The sequence below is a fragment of the Periophthalmus magnuspinnatus genome, chromosome 16, assembly GCF_009829125.3.
Source record: "Periophthalmus magnuspinnatus isolate fPerMag1 chromosome 16, fPerMag1.2.pri, whole genome shotgun sequence".
Classification (NCBI taxonomy): Eukaryota; Metazoa; Chordata; class Actinopteri; order Gobiiformes; family Gobiidae; genus Periophthalmus; species Periophthalmus magnuspinnatus.
The window spans coordinates 31,440,718-31,457,876 of NC_047141.1; the positions used below are offsets into that span (position 1 = coordinate 31,440,718).

The 17,159-nt window shown below is 38.9% G+C and overlaps 1 protein-coding gene across 1 annotated transcript in view; it reads left to right on the plus strand.

Moving 5' to 3' along the window:
- The window catches only part of lpcat3 (lysophosphatidylcholine acyltransferase 3), a 30,419-nt gene extending 13,260 nt beyond the window's left edge, over window positions 1–17,159 (plus strand). Inside the window, exons 4-13 of the mRNA XM_033981650.2 lie at window positions 2,060–2,153; window positions 2,401–2,438; window positions 3,118–3,290; window positions 4,579–4,687; window positions 4,766–4,852; window positions 8,001–8,167; window positions 11,525–11,672; window positions 13,217–13,372; window positions 13,895–14,025; window positions 14,829–17,159. Coding sequence (XP_033837541.1) covers window positions 2,060–2,153; window positions 2,401–2,438; window positions 3,118–3,290; window positions 4,579–4,687; window positions 4,766–4,852; window positions 8,001–8,167; window positions 11,525–11,672; window positions 13,217–13,372; window positions 13,895–14,014 — 1,092 coding nt within the window. The 3' untranslated portion in view covers window positions 14,015–14,025; window positions 14,829–17,159. The remainder of the gene's footprint in view (window positions 1–2,059; window positions 2,154–2,400; window positions 2,439–3,117; window positions 3,291–4,578; window positions 4,688–4,765; window positions 4,853–8,000; window positions 8,168–11,524; window positions 11,673–13,216; window positions 13,373–13,894; window positions 14,026–14,828) is intronic.

The following is a 17,159-nucleotide window of genomic DNA, read 5'->3' on the forward strand; positions in this document are numbered from 1 at the left end:
GTTATTAATGTTCATGTCTTGATTTACAGACACAATAGTGAAATAAAAACCCCAGGATCATGTAGAGGGTTAATACGAACATTTAAGACCACTTCCTGTCTGGAACGTGGCAGCTAGCAGGTTAGCTATGTCTGTCGGTGCTTAGTGGCATTATTCCAGAAGGACACAATAGAAAGTACATATAAGAACTCCTAAGAATTTTTAACCTCACTCATGACAGATTGATCCATGAAACACTCCGAGTCGAGTTCTGCACATTTATCAATCTGGAACAGCTCTCGTTGAAAGTGATTGAGGAAAATGTCAAGACCATAGACTGTTTATATAAATGGACATGGCTAACCCGCTAGCCGCCGCCGCGTTACAAACAGGAAGTGATCGTGGCACTTTTCTGCTTCCATCGACGTCGTCATTTTGGCTTTAAATGTTCATATTATTCCGCTCTACATGATCCTGGGGTTTTTATTTCACTATTTTGTCCGTGATTCAAAATATAAACATTAACAACAGACAAATCAGGCGCCTTCTTTCCCCAGAGGTCGCTCTCACTAGCCTTAGCGACAGGTTTGCTTGACAGCGTTGCTAAGTGCCCGCTCTGTGCTAAACCTATAGACTTTGTACAGTCCAATGTTGCGGGCAGGAAGGGGCGTTACCTTCAACAGCCCTCTCTCCTGATTGGCTCTTCGGTTGCTAAGATACTCAGAGTTCCACATTTGGAATTCCGACCACAAATCGCCCTCTATATAACCACTGGCCTCGATGAGCTTCGTTTCGAGCTGAACGCTGTGGGTGACGTCACACTCACTCAGTCCACGTCTTTACAGTCTACGGTCACGATGGATATTTGAATCTGATTGGTCAAAGCGTCACAACAGCGGAACAAGACGGAAAATCAAAACTTCAGTTACATCCAGTTGAGAGAAAAGCACAGACATCTTTCTAGGCCTGTAATGATAACAAATTTCAGAGGGTGATATATCGCTGAAGTAAATATAGATGATAAACGATAATACTGAAACTAATTTATTCCACCGACACAAAAACATCTACGTAGAAGTATCCCCAAAAAACGAATGTGCTTGAAAGAAATGAAGTGCAAATCATAAACGGAAGAATGAAACACTTTAGTAGTTAGTTTGTGTCTCTAATGAGTCATAACAGCTCAAATCTTGCCTTACTATAGAAAAAATATCAAAAAGTTCCACACTAGTACAAAGAAAAAGTCCCTATGATGAATATTGATCCCCAAAACGTTCCATGTTCCATCTAACTTATACTGAACGATAAGTCTGTAGTGCTTATCATGACAGTGTCGTAATGCAGGCGGAGTGGACCAAGTGGGACTCAGGGAAAGGTTTACAGTGTTTATTTACAGTTAGTGAATAACAGTACAGTAAAGAGGGGTTGATCTGCACCAGGACTGGGAAGCGGGGTCGGAGCAGAGCCGGGAGCGAGGGAGCTGGGACGGACCAGAGAGCAGGATCTGAAGGGAAACACACAAAAAAATCCAAATGAGCAGGGTAACGAGAGCAAAATTACAAAAAGGCAAGGACAAGCTGGATTTTCACATAGACGCGCGGACGATCTGGCACCGAGTGTCTGGTCCTGGCTCCTCTTATCCACAGCAGGAGGCGTTGATTGCGCTGATGGGCGGCAGGTGCACGCGGGAGGAGCCAGGAGATCCGCCCAGCTCCGGCTCAGGCAGGTGAGGGAGGGAAAGGAGCAGAACAGGAGGTAAAACATGGAACAGGAATCACACGGATCGTGACAGACAGGCTCACATAAAGCATTTCTCTTCTGCGTATTCTTCAGTGATAAAATGTTCTGTATTTACACTAAAATAGGCTTAAAGTACGTCCGTCTGTGCCACCATGTTTGTTTTGACTTGGTTTGGTGCTTCTACTTCGCTTCACTTTTGGCAAAACATCTCAAACCAGTAACTATTCTTCTTTTAGCGGTTAAACTTTGACTATGTGTAAAAAGAAGTTTAAAACCATTTCTGCTGGTTGATGCTTCAGACGTTTCCTTGTTCTTTTATGTGTTTGTATTGTCTCTGCAGATTTACCTGTTGGCTGGATACTACTTCACCGCCACAGGAGAATACGACATAAAGTGGACCATGCCTCAGTGTGTGCTCGCGCTCAAACTCATCGGTGAGTTCACACAGTTAAGAGATGAGTTTTATCATCTCTATATATATTTTTAACACTTTATTTATAAAGATTTTCATATTATACAAAAAAGTTATTCCGCTGATTACCATCCATATTGTGTTTATTAAGTTTATTTTTACATTGACACAGCTCCTATAAATGAAACCAAAATGCCAACTTAAAACAAAAATATTGACGTTATTACAAGTTTGTTCAGTTTTAACCTTTGTCTTGTGTCTGATTCCAGGTCTTGCGTGGGACTATTATGACGGCGGACAGGAAAATGTGAGTTTATTTCTGTAAATTTGAAAGATTTGATTTGATTTTTTTTTTTTTTTTTGCTTTTTGTATTTATTTATTTTGTATTTTATTTTATTTATTTATTTTGTATTTATTTATTTTTTTTGTATTTTTTTGTATTTTTTTTTTGTATTTTTTATTTTAATTTTGTATTATTCTTTTTTTTTTTTAATTTTTTTTTTTTTTATGCTGATCACAGTATGTAGCTGTGAATTAAAGATTAAAAATGCACTGTGCAGCTTCTCTGAGTTCACTTGCTTGTTTCCATGGAGACGTAATGCTTTGCCAGGAATGTTCCGCTGTCTGGCATTGATTTGTTTAACTCTGAAACAAACGGGTAATACCACGAGGCCGACTCACAGTAAGAACTCATGTTTTTGAAGGTATTTTGAGCCGTATAAACATCTGTAATTGTATAAAAGCAAGATAGATCGCTTTAATGTCACACTTTGGAACATTATAGGTAAAAAAATAACAAAGTCAGCTGACCCTCCACCAGAAAAGTTACACAGTGCTACTTTAATTAATGTCTGTGTTCACTGGTGTGTAAATGTGTGTGTGAATGTGTGAGCGTCTATACTAAAATAAAACCAAACGGCGCAGTGTTTCCTCTCATAGTTACATTAATATAGTCTAAGATTTGTTTTTCTCTCGTCTCTTCCAGTTGAGCGCTGAGCAGAAGAACTCGGCCTTGTCGTCGGTGCCCTCTCTGCTGGAGATGTTTGGCTATTCATACTTTTACGGAGGCTTTCTGGTCGGGCCCCAGTTTACACTACGCAGCTACCAAAGACTGGTGGCCGGGGAGCTCACAGACTGCCCCGGGAAACCCCCTAACAGGTAGAGTTATATCGAGAAGTATCGAAAATCAGGTACTAATCGACACTAAAGCATTTGAACAGGTATCAATACTGAAAAAGTCACATTCACAGGAAAGAAATGAACCTTTCCTAGATTTAGAATGATGTTGAGCTGTATCAGAACAAGTATAAGACACATGGAACCAACTGAACACTGAGGGATTACACAGATATAAGGCCACATGGGAATAAAAAAAGAAAATACTACCATTTAATGTTGAAAATCACATTCTATTGTCTTAAAGAGTAATTTTTTATCACCATTGTGGTATTGGAATCAGTATTGAGTATCGAGCTTATTCCTTAGTATCGAAATCAAGTTTGAAATGTTAGTATCGTGACAACAGGTAAAACACATGAGACGCCTGAACGTTTTGAATTCACTGAGCAGTTTGTGTATTTAGCGTTCAGTTCATAATCTACATTTTAAATACCTCAAGGAGCGTTAATATTTGAGAGTTAATATGAACCGATAAGTGACTTTGAGGGATAATTCACAGCTCTTGGTGGAATACGACCATTAAATTACAATAATATAAGATTAAGCACAGACGCATGCAGTCTGGCCTCCTATTGGTCGACCTCTATGATGCTCTGAATGAGTGACAGGTGGATTTAACCAATGAGAGTGAAGTGTGAAAAAAATATGTATTTATTTTTTGTATATATATATATATTTTTTTAATTTAATTTAATTTTTATTTTTATTTGTTTTATTTTATTTTATTTTTGTTTTTATTTTATTTTATTTTTGTATTTTTTGTATTTTTTATTTTATTTTTGTATTTTATTTTATTTTTGTTTTTTTTATTTTGTTTTATTTTTGTATTTTATTTTATTTTTATATATTTTTATTTTATTTTATTTTTTTATTTTAATGAGTGACAGGTGGATTTAACCAATGAGAGTGAAGTGTGAACTCTCTAAAGCAGCACATCGACGTCATTTACCTCTCAAAACCAATATGAAACAGAGACTTTCTAAAATACGATGCCGTCCTCCCCATTTGCAGCATTGATTTTTGAATTTTATCTTCAAAATGAATCCAGAAAAGGGCGACGCGAGATTATTTGAATTACTGTACATGAACTGTGCAATACAAAGTGCTTTACAGAATAAGAAAGACATTAAAATCACAATAAAACAAAGATCAGAAACCAGTGAGCAGGACGTTACAGGAATCTAACCCACTGGAGACAAACACATGGATAAGTCTCCAAGTCTGTAATGTTTTTCCTTTTTTTTTTTTTTTTATTATCTTGTTCCAGTGCTATACCAGCTTTAAAAAGGTTTGCTCTGGGCTTCCTCTGTCTGTCAATTTACACAGTGTTCAGTCCCTATTACCCCGACAGCTACTACCTGACAGACGAGTATGAGGTAAGTGTGAAACTGCTGATTACCAAAGTGAAAAATAGATCTTAAATCTTCATCGGTGGCTTGTCTCCTCCTCCACAGGCGCAGCCGTTCTGGTACCGCTGCATCTTCATCTTACTCTGGGCGAAATTCAACTTGTATAAATACGTCAGCTGTTGGGTTATAGCGGTGAGTAGTCCCTGAACTGAAGTATAAACAAAATATGGACTAAAACGGAGCTAAACCAGGACTAGAACATGACGAAAGCAGGTCTAGATCAGGACTAAATCAGGATCAAACCAGAACTAAACTAGAACCAAGTCAGGACAAGTGTGAACGCAACTTAAATTAGTAAAGATTCAACTTGTATAAATACGTCAGTTGTTGGTTTATAGCGGTGAGTAGTCTGTAAAACTAAAATCTAACCAAAATATGGACTAAACTAGGACTAAACCAGGACTAGAACAATACCAAACCAAGTTCACATCAGGACTAAGTGAACACAGCCTAAATTTGAAAAAAATACTTCAAAAATTAATTCCACTTGTATAAATACTTCAGCTGTTGGGTTGTTGCGCCGAATAAAGCCTGAACTAAAATATGAACACAATAAGGACTAAACTGGGATTAAACCTTAATCTAAACCAGGATTTGAACAGCGCCAAACCAAGTTCACATCAGGACTAAACCAGGATCAAACCAGGACAAGCTTGTGTAAATGCATCAGCTGTCGGGTTATAGCGGTGAGTAGTCCCTGAACTGAAGTATAAACAAAATATGGACTAAAACGGAGCTAAACCAGGACTAGAACGTGACGAAAGCAGGTCTAGATCAGGACTAAACCAGGATCAAACCAGAACTAAACTAGAACCAAGTCAGGACAAGTGTGAACGCAACTTAAATTAGTAAAGATTCAACTTGTATAAATACGTCAGTTGTTGGTTTATAGCGGTGAGTAGTCCGTAAAACTAAAATCTAACCAAAATATGGACTAACCCGGAGCTAAACCAGGACTAGAACAGTACCAAACCAAGTTCACATCAGGACTAAGTGAACACAGCCTAAATTTGAACAAAAATACTTCAAAAATTCATTCTACTTGTATAAATATGTCAGCTGTTGGGTTGTTGCGCCGAATAAAGCCTGAACTAAAATATGAACACAATAAGGACTAAACTGGGATTAAACCTTAATCTAAACCAGGACTTGAACAGTGCCATACAAGTTCACATCAGGACTAAACCAGGATCAAACCAGAACTAAACCAGGACCACCAAGCTTGTATAAATGCATCAGCTGTCGGGTTATTGCGGTGAGTAGTCCCTGAACTAAAATCTATAACCAAAATAACCAATAAATAACCAAAATATGGACTAAACCCAGAACTAAACCAGCGCTAGAACATGACCAAACCAAGTTCATACCAGGACTAAACCAGAACGAAACTAGAACAAAGCCTAAATGAGTAAAAATGACTTGTATAAATACGTCAGTTGTTGGTTTATAGCGGTGAGTTGTCTCTGAACTAAAATATAAACAAAATATGGACTAATCCGGAGCTAAATCAGAACTAGAACAGTACCAAACCAGGTCTGATCATGGTTTAGTCCTGATGTAGACTTGGACTAAACTAGGACCAAACCAGGACAAGTGTTGGGTTTTCTCAGTGAGTAGTCCCTGTAATATAATATAAACAAAATATGGACTAAACCAGGACTAAACCAGGACTAGAACATGACCAAACGGGACTAAACCAGGATCAAACTAGAACAAAGTCAAGTGTGAACACAGCCTGAATTTGAAAAAAAACAACCTAAAAAACAAAACAAAATATGGACTAAACTGGGACTAAACCAGGACTAAAACTGTGCCAAGCCAAGTTCACATCAGGACTAAACCAGGATCAAACCAGAAATAAACTTGTGTAAACACGGGAGTTAAAATGACAGATTATTTAAATATAATAACTCTAATATGAACTTTAAGTGAGTTTTAGTGAGTTTTCTGTTCTAATCCAGTCACATCCTGAAGACGAGCTTTGGGTGGATCTCAAAATGGTTTTAATTATGAGATGTTCCAACCAAAAGGGGAGGAGCTCATTTAACTTTATCAATATGATTTTGGCTTGAGACCTAAACCACATGAACCTCAACAACTATTACACCACGTTTTAAAAAGCATTTACCAGTAATTACGAACAAATTAGTTTATAATTGTAAAAATCCTTATTTCATTTGTGTACTTCATTGTAACTACTTTATATTTAAGGACTTGAGTTGGTCACATTTGTACCATTTAATGTTGAAAATCACATTCTATTGTCTTAAAGAGTAATTTTTTATCACCGTCGTGGTATTGGAATCAGTATTGAGTATCGAGCTTATTCCTTAGTATCGAAATCAAGTTTGAAATGTTAGTATCGTGACAACAGGTAAAACACATGAGACGCCTGAACGGTTTGAACTCAATGAGCAGTTTGTGTATTTAGCGTTCAGTTCATAATCTACGTTTTAAATACCTCAAGGAGCGTTAATATTTGAGAGTTAAAATGAACCGATAAGTGACTTTGAGGGATAATTCACAGCTCTCGGTGGAATACGATCATTAAATTACAATAATATAAGATTAAGCACAGACGCATGCAGTCTGGCCTCCTATTGGTCGACCTCTACGATGCTCTGAATGAGTGACAGGTGGATTTAACCAATGAGAGTAGTGTGAAAAAAATATATATTTATTTTTTTGTATTATTTATTTATTTTTATTATTTTTTTATTTTTGGTTTTTTTTGTATTGTATTTTTTTCTTTTCTTTTCTTTATTTTCTTTTTGTATTTTGTATTTTATTTTTTATTTTATTTTATTTTTGTTTTTTTTTATTTTATTTTTGTATTTTTTATTTTATTTTTGTATTTTTTGTATTTTATTTTTTTATTTTATTTTATTTGATTTTTTTTTTTTTATTAAATTTTATTTTTGTATTTTTTTTAACTTTATTTTTGTGCTTTTAAGGGCTCGAGTTGGTCACATTTGTTAATTTTGCTGAAGAAAAATCTAACTTTTTACTTGTTTTGTGTCATTTCTGGCTAAACAATTAAACAAATCAGATATAAATTTAATCAAGAAAAAACATCCAGGTCCATCATATGAACAAAAACTACTGAAATCAAGATGAAAAATTCAAAAATGTAAATTATTTTTGTGTCATGTAGATGAATGGAGCTTTTCCCAGTGTTTCTTTTGAGACTCCAGATTAACCCGACGTCATCGGGCGGCAGCTGTTCCTGTTTTTCTCGTTTTAAGGCGTCGTAACCGTTCACTTTTACATGTTTTGGCAGGAGGGAGTGTGTGTGCTGGCCGGGCTCGGTTACAATGGCGTCGGGGAGGACGGGCGTCACCGGTGGAACGCCTGCGCCAACATGAAGGTGTCCGTGTTTGAAACCACGCCCCTGTTTCAAGGCACCATCGCCTCCTTCAACACCAACACCAACGCCTGGGCCGCCAGGTCAGTGCAGCGGCGACACGGGGCCTTCTCCACAGACGCGAGCTGGTATCGGTGTCAAGTCCAGGGCTCGACGATTCAATGGATCGGAATGGGAATCGATTCCAGATCCGATACCACGTCAGCCACGGACTGGGGAAATGAACCCAATAACCCTCTGAGCGCAGCAACACACAAGTTAGGTCAACACGCAAGCTAGCTCGACACGCTAGCTCGACACGCAAGCTAGGTGTCTCCAGCACGCAAGCTAGGTGTCTCCAGCACGCAAGCTAGGTGTCTCCAGCACGCAAGCTAGGTGTCTCCAGCACGCAAGCTAGGTGTCTCCAGCACGCAAGCTAGGTGTCTCCAGCACGCAAGCTAGGTGTCTCCAGCACGCAAGCTAGGTGTCTCCAGCACGCAAGCTAGGTCTCTCCACCACGCAAGCTAGGTCTCTCCACCACGCAAGCTAGCTCAACACGCAAGCTAGGTCTCCAGCACGCAAGCTAGCTTACTGTGTCTCAAAGCTAACAGTCACTTTTCTTAACATCAAAAAACAGAAATAAACAACTTATTAAAATGTACTTTGATTACATTGCCTCAAAATTAGCATTAGCGTTAGCATTGAGACACAAACATGTCTCTTTCTAAACACAAATGTTTTCTCTGGGGAAGTATTCATTTTATTTGTGTCGTGTTTAACATGTTTAACACACAGCTCCCTGTCCACTGCCTGACCCTAAACCTTTAACCTCTGACCTCTGACCCACAGCCCACCCTCAGCTCACTGTCCACTGTCTGATCTTTAACTATTTCATTTTTGCTTGACTCTGCTAAACCCTCATATAGATAAACGTGGACAGGAAGTAGTGACGCTAACAGTGAGGCGGCGTCGTGCGCAGAGCCTTTTTTTTTACCGACTTAGATCAGGTTAGACTTTATTGTCCCCGTAGAGAAATGTGTCCTGTGCGTTTTAAAGGTCAGTTGGTGAATTAATTTTAGAACACGTACTTTTATTTCCTGGTTGTCTCCACATAAAGAGCTGCATTAAACGGGGCAATAAATAATCTAGCTTCATTTCAAAAGCATTAATTTCATAACCTGACATCTTTGCAAATTTAATTAAAAACCATTCATAAATAACACGTAACATAACACAAACCCTATTGTCATGACGACCTGTAGCGTCTGTTACGTTTGCACAGTCAAAGTCGCAGCGAATCCTTTCCTCTCTCAAAGAAAACGGCAAAACTACATCTCTACGTTTTTGATAAATCGCCAAAAAGTGTTTGATATTATCTCTAGAAGTTGGGAACAAAAACACAGTGACGATAAAGTGGAGTAGATTTTATCAAGAAGGGATCGAGTTGTGGTTTTATAGCGGTAAAATACGTTTGGCTTTTGGAAATACGACTATGCCAACCTTCCTTTTTGACTTTTTCAAATGGCACTTATCTGTTTTTTGCAAATGAACTGTTCACGACGAGCGCAGGGTTAGTGTTGGACCAAACCGTCAGGAAAAAAAAAACGGCGACACCAGTCCTACGGAAATGCGCCAAAGGGAGAACTGATCTGGTGAACATTGTGTGCTGCTGCGGCTGTATAAGAAATATTTGCTGTTAACGTTTCAAATCTGTCGCTGCGTGATTGGCTCTATCATTACCGCCACTCATAACACGAAATGGAACTGCCAAGAAGTTCCAATAACCCTCCATTTGCGCCTCTCGGGAGCAAACCGCAACCTGCAACTTTCCCAAAAAAAGAAACAAAGACGTGAACTTCGGTGGAGAGGTGTATTTTTCATAGAGTAAATGTAAAATAAATGTTCTAATGTTGTTTCCTCGTCGCAAACGGCCTAAATATGCAGTTTGTGTGTTAAACGTGTGAATGAAACAAACAAAAAACAACACAATTCCAGGTCTGAGTTCTTCTCTCAAACTGAAAACGCGCCGTTCTACCTCGTGATGTCATCGTGTGGCGATACAGGAAGTGCCCCCGCTGTGTTTTTAAACTCCACACACCTTCATTTTTCGAATCATTTGGATCATTTCTAACCCTGGTGTTGTCGATCTCTACTGAACTAAAGGTAAAAGGAGCTGATAACTGCTGCTGAAAACTTCCACTTGATGACATCACGAGGTGGGACGTCGCGTTTTGAGCTTTGTAGATGTAACGGACTAATAATAAAGTGTGACTCAAACATGTGTGAATGACAGAAAACACAACTCCAGGTCTGTTTTTGAAGAGAAAACAACGTTATAAACACAGATTAAAGCTCAAAGAGTCCATTTTTGTGTAATACGGAACCTTTTAAATCGCACGTTCGTATCCGAGGACACGCACAAACTCTCCGTACGGACCGGACGTTTTTTTCTCTTGGTCTAAAACGCGACGAGGGGCGGCTGATGAAAGCTGTCGTAGCCTAGCAACAGTCGGACATTTAGCATTTGTTTATTTAAATGTTTTAAAGTTGGTGAAGAAAAATACCAGTGTCTGTTTATACATATGTTTGTGCGTCTGTAAGCTGCTCGCACTTTTGTTTTGTTTTTTTAGTTTTTTAAGTAAATGTAGACAAAATAACTTGAGCGCCAATTACCTCACGGCGTAGCGTACGAAGCGAGAGCCCAATTAGCTCTTTAAAGATGTGCGGATAGAAAGGGATAAAAAAAAAAACGGTCAGAATTGATTAAAAATAAATAAATAAATAAACTTCCAAACACTGGTATAAGGCGAATATTTAGACACTTTTTAGGTAAATTTTACTGTCAATTAATTTTCCTTGTTTCGTACCAATGGGTGTCAGAATAATGAAAAATAATGAGGACCGTTACCATAGCGATTGATCATTTATTGAATCAGAGTTAAATATTTTGGGGCAACAGGGAAAACCCGAGATGGAACGACTTGGGGTCCCACCGGAGGAGCTGGAGCACGCGTCTGGGGTGAGGGAAGTCTGAGAAGAAAGAAAATGGATGGATAAATATATCTTTTGGAATCGGTGAAAAGTCCTCAAAATGTCGCCCGTTACGTTCAGCCGTTCGTTTCGTTACAGGTCCGTTCGCTAGGGGAAAAGCGAGTCGTCCGTCGCCGTTTATTAGCAGAGAACAGCACTTTTTTGACGCAGTCCTTTCCAGATACGTTCCATAAACTCCCAGAATGCCTCACCTGTTTGTTAATCGTCGATACGGGAATATTTAATCCAAGATCACACGACGGCGTAAGGCTAAAAATGCGTCAAAACTGAGACGGGAAAGAGGTTTTTAGCTGTTTTTACTTCACAAAAATGGAACATACTCAACAATAATATGATAACATGATGATAATGATTCTGAAAGATGTCGTGTCCAAGTTTAAAGTCAGTTTCACTTTCTCTCCTCTGCTCAGACACGTGTTCAAGCGGCTGAAGTTCGTGGGCAATAAGACGGTTTCTCACGTGACGACGCTGTTCTTCCTGGCGATCTGGCACGGGCTCCACTCCGGATACCTCATGTGCTTCTCCATGGAGTTTTTCATCGTCATCTTAGAGAGACAAGTGAGATTTAACTTGAGCTTTTTATTACGGCGCTTTTCCTCCTTCAAGACTCTCAGAGCGATTTATGTGAAGGAACCACACACACATTCACACACACAACACACGCATTCACACACACATTCACACACACATTCACACACACACTGGGAGATTTAAGTGTTTTTTATTTCTTTGTGGGACTGAACTCACTGAAAACCTGTGGGTCAGAGGATGTGATGCTCAACCAGTGTTTATGTGGAGAGCTCTCTCTCTTTGTTTCTTTCTTTCTTTCTCTCTCGCTTTTTCTCTCACTTTCTGTCTTTCTCTCTCTCTTTCTTTCTTTTTCTCTCACTCTCTCTCTCTCTTTCTCTATTTCTCTTCCTTTCTGTCTTTCTTTCTTTCTCTCTGTCTTTCTTTCTTTTTCTCTCTCACTCTCTTTCTCTATTTCTCTTTCTTTGTCTTTCCTTCTCTTTTTCTTTTTCTCTCACTTTCTGTCTTTCTTTTTCTCTCTCTCACTCTCTGTGTCTCTTTCTCTATTTCTCTTTTTTTCTCTTTCTTTCTGTCTTTTTCCCTCTTTGTCCCTCTTTCTCTTTTTCCCTCTCTTTCTCTCTTCTTTGTCAGGACCATGTTCACATTCATTAATCTTACAAAAGAAAAGATGATTTCCAACCAAACGCTCTACCAACTGAGCCACTGTCGCTATGATAAACTTAATCGTATCACTATGACGACGCGACTGGAATATTCAGTGGCTCAGTCGGTAGAGCGTTTGTCCATTGATCTGACGGTCGCTGGTTCAAATCCCGCTCTCACTCACACACACATTATCTGCGCGATTCAAGTAAAGTTTGAAATATGATTCTTGATGTTTTTTAGATGATCTGCAGAAATAAAACACGTCAGTGATTTAAAAAAAACAAAAAACAATCAACTTTTTTTTGACATTTTGATTTAAAGCTGCACTGCGTAATATTTCCAGTAGAGGATCCGACACCTGCTTGTCTCCATGGAAATGCTGTAGCTTTTTCTGGAATGTTCAACAGTGTAAATTAAACCTTTCCGTCACAAGAGACAGAGTGTTTTACGGCTCTACGCTACGTTACAGTCCAGATCCGTGGAGCGGCGTCTCTATTCACAGAAGGAATTATTATATTTTTGAGCGACAGAAACATCCGTGAACGAACAAATACTAGACAGATAGATGGATATGTTTAAAGTCATACCATGGGACATTCCAGGCAAAGCAGTAACATCTCCATGGAGACGAGCAGGTAATGAACCCTGTACCAGAAAAGTTGCGCAGTGCATCTTTAATAATGTCACTGTTTTTGTTTATATAAGGTATTTTAGCTTATATTTTTGAGTCTGAATCGTCCATAAAACTATTAAAAATGATCAGAAGAAGTTTATTATTATTTAAAAACCCAAATTGACACGTGTTCCTTGTACGAGTCTATTTTTAAGTTTATTTTTTTTATTATTTTATCTTGTTTTATTGCATGTACTATTTTCCTTCTGTTCTTGTGGGACTAATAAACTCAGATCTGATCGTATCTTTGTTTCAGGCTCAGGCTCTGGTCCGGGACAGTCCAGTTCTGTCCAGACTGGCCCACAGCGCTCTGTACCCGCTCATCTACGTCGTACAGCAGTTTATGCACTGGTTCCTCATGGGCTACTCCCTCATGCCCTTCTGCCTCTTCTCCTACGACAAATGGCTCAAGGTGAGTCCAGGTCGCTTTAAACCAGCTCAACCTCATTTTTTATCGTTTTTAAAAATGCGAAAAACAAAAACGAGTTCATTTTAAACTGTTTGCAGTCGTCCAAAGTTATTCCTCACCCAGTACGTTCTGAGAATCCTAATAATTGGCGTCTGAACTTTCTGAAAAGTTTACGATCACAAACTTTAGCATGCTAACGACGCTCTTCCTGTTTCACACAAAATAAAACTCTATAATTAAAGCTGCTTTTACGACACATATACAGGGCAAGACTGATTTGACTTAAGTACATGAAAATACTTTTAAAGGTTTGTGATGTGGAGGAGTCTGAAACAGGAGGGAGGGTGTTGATGTTTTGTCTGGAATGTTCCACAAAATGGTATAAACTTTGATGGAGTCACCTGCTCGTTTCCATGGAGATTCCCAAACACAATATTTTATTTTTATTTTAGACGTTTATACCGAACCTTCAGCGCTCCACGTCACTCTCCTGTGTTTTGTGACGTGTTCTTCTCTGGTTTGCAGGTCTATCTGTCGGTGTATTTCAGCGGACATATATGTCTCATTATAATGTTTTTAATAATGCCATACCTGCGGAGGGCGCTGGTGCCCAGGAAAGACCGGAGCCTCAAAAAGGAAGAGTAAAGCTTCACGTGGTAAGAGTCTGGAACATTTATGTTTGAATAAAAACCTTATAAAATGAGCTTTAAAGGACAAATATTATACCCTGTTTTCTCTTCTCTGTTCTTATGTTGTTTCCTCGTCACAAACCTGGACCCGGAGTTGCGTTTTAGTTCTTCTCTCAAACTGAAAACGCTCTATTCCACCTTGTGATGTCATCATGTGGTAAAACAGGAAGCGCTCCACTGCGTTTTTACACTCCACACACCTTCATTTATAGAATCATTTGAAGAATTAGAACTAGAACTGCCGATCTCTACTGAGCTAAAGGTAAAAGGAGCTGCTAACTTAAAAACTACCACTCGATGACATCACAAGGTGGAACGTCGCATTTTGAGCTTTGGAGATGTCACAGACTAATAATAAAGTGCGACTCAAACATGCGTGAATGAAACAAAACGCAACTCCAGGTCTGTTTTTGAGGAGAAAACGACATTAGAACACGACTTAAACCTCACAAGATTTAATTTATTAGTCAAACTGTGTCAAAGTAAAAAACAGAAACTAAACCAAGACCAATCCAGTGATAAAAATCTTTAATAGAATCTGCTTTTTTGTGCATTTACTTTAAAAAAACAGTACATTTCTGTCTAATTAAGAACTGTGTAACGCTGTGATATCGATTATTACATCAGCTAAAATTGTGATATCAATATTTTTGCAGCTTTTTGTCCTTTTGACAGATTAGATTGTTCTTTTACTCTTCTTAAATTATTCTACAGTTCTGTTTAAATGTGTTTATCACCAAAATAATCCCACGTTACGTTCTCCTCCCCAGGTCTTTCCGAGGCCATCCACTCAAGGGAACTGTGACTTTTGGAGCAGAATGGGCAAATTTAAGGCATTTAGTAATATATGTTATATATAAATTCTGTATATATAATCTGTATATATACACGTCAATGGAAAATAAATGTATATTTTTTTGTTGCTAGGGAGGTTTTATAAACATTTGACAGATGTTTACAGGAAATTACCTTTTGTGCCACATGGGTTTTTGTGGGCCAATAAGGTGCGATTTCCTGTTTTTGTATTTTTGAAGAAGAGGGACTTTATGAACTTGAAACTTGCTGTCCGCTCTGATTTGCACTGCCCGTTTGAGGGTCTGGAGTTTTGTTTTCGTCTCATGTCTCACTTTAGCGGACTCGGATTTGCACAGGACTTTCTCATGACGTAACCACGAAGCCCCATTCACACACGCAGCCCGAACGAACAAAGCCACGACCGATTTAAACCGTCGTTTCGATCTGGCAATTTCCCCCGAGTAAATGACCAAGTATATCCAGGGAAGGTTGAAGGCGGGATAAAGCCAGAACGTTGACAAAACCATCTTTATTTCCCGTGTTATGAACTCGTTTTCCTCGGTTATTGAGTCGCCGAGTTGTCACTTCCAGGTCCAAACCACAAACGTCACACCTGAGCTTTGTTTTTGTTCTTTATTCATCAAATCAAAGACAGTTACCTTTCGAAAGTGTATGTTTAACCACGGATTGCATCAAATGTGTAAATAATGTTGTAATAATCTCGCGTAACAGAGGAGTGTGAGTGTGTGCAGTGTTCTGTCGTTTATCATGGGGGTTACGATCGAAAAATAACGCAAAATAGCTTTACTTTTTACATTTTTTACATTTCACAGTTCGTCTGACCGCGCCTCTTCGTCCTGGCGTCTCTGAACACGGAGGAGACTGAGGGACAACGGTCTACAGTCCAACAGCCAATCAGGACGCACAACACAACGGTCTACAGTCCAACAGCCAATCAGGACGCACAACACAACGGTCTACAGTCCAACAGCCAATCAGGATGCACAACACAATGCAGGTTCATACGATGTTTAAAATAAAAAAGCAAAATTACACTAAAAACATCCGCGAAACAGCGAGACCCGCGAAAAGTGAACCGCGATATAACGAGGGACAACTGCATATCTCACCAATTCGGTAAATGCTAACGGTAGCTTAGCCTAGCCTAGCTTCTTACCTCCACTTCCTTTGTACGCTTCCCGTCACAGTTATAACGTCGCTAGCTTTAAACGACTGCAAACGTGAGGGGGGGAAAAAGAAGGAAATTGTAAACGTTTCAATCAGCCGATGGACCAGGAAGTGACATCACACCTAGCGACTATAAACGCTCGGTTTCCTCGGTTACTAGCGTGGTTTCCGGGTTACGCTAGTTCTGTTCCATTCTTATATTTAAATAACGTAGCTGTTTGGTTTTTTTACGTGAGAGAGAACGCAGAAAACTTAATGCCAAGTTATGTGTGAACAGAGACGGTGAATTTCTGGCTTTTTTATTTTTTTATTTTATGTTTTTACCCGGCAATTTTCTGGGTTGCGTGTGTGAACGGGGCTGTAGACTGTAGATATATTTACAGTCTAAGGATGTAACAGTGCCACATGTTTAAATAGGAGCGCAGCTTTGGTACAGATGAATCAGGGTTCGCTCGCAGCTGCCAGTGGTTAAAAAAAGCACTGTAAAGAAAAAAAAACAACAAAACAAAACACTCACTTCACTAACACACCGATATCAAAAGGCCTTGAAACTATGAATGTTTTAGAGTACAAATGTTTGGGTTCAATTTTTTTATCTCGAGTTTTCAATGCTTTTTTTTTTTTTTTTTTTTTTTTGGAAACGATGGAATTTTGTAGTTTTGAAAAAAAAAAAAAAACCCAACAAAAAAAAACCTAAAAAAAGAAGAAGAGTTTTATGGAGTTCGAGCATCTTCCCGTATCGTTAAACGCGAGTTGTTTTCGCCTTATCGTCGTCCTCCCGCGTGTCCAAACACCACCGTCCACTGCCAGTCTGCTCCCTGCGTTTTACGAGCAGAGTCTTCCCCAGCGCCGAAGTCGTCCGTGTGCTCCTTTTGTGAAGAAGATGTTTTGTTTTTTGTTTTTTTTTTGGTTTCGTTTAAGTTCGTATGAAGCGCCGTTCGTTGAGTCTTCGTTGCCACAGACCTCATTTTAGATTTCTTCATGTTCGTGCTCATTGTAATTGTTCACTGGTATTAATTGTTGACCTTTGCCTTATGATTCTAAATATTGAGAGAATACGTGGAGAGTGATTTAAATACAGTTTTATAATGTCATAAAATGCTGCATTTCAAACTTCA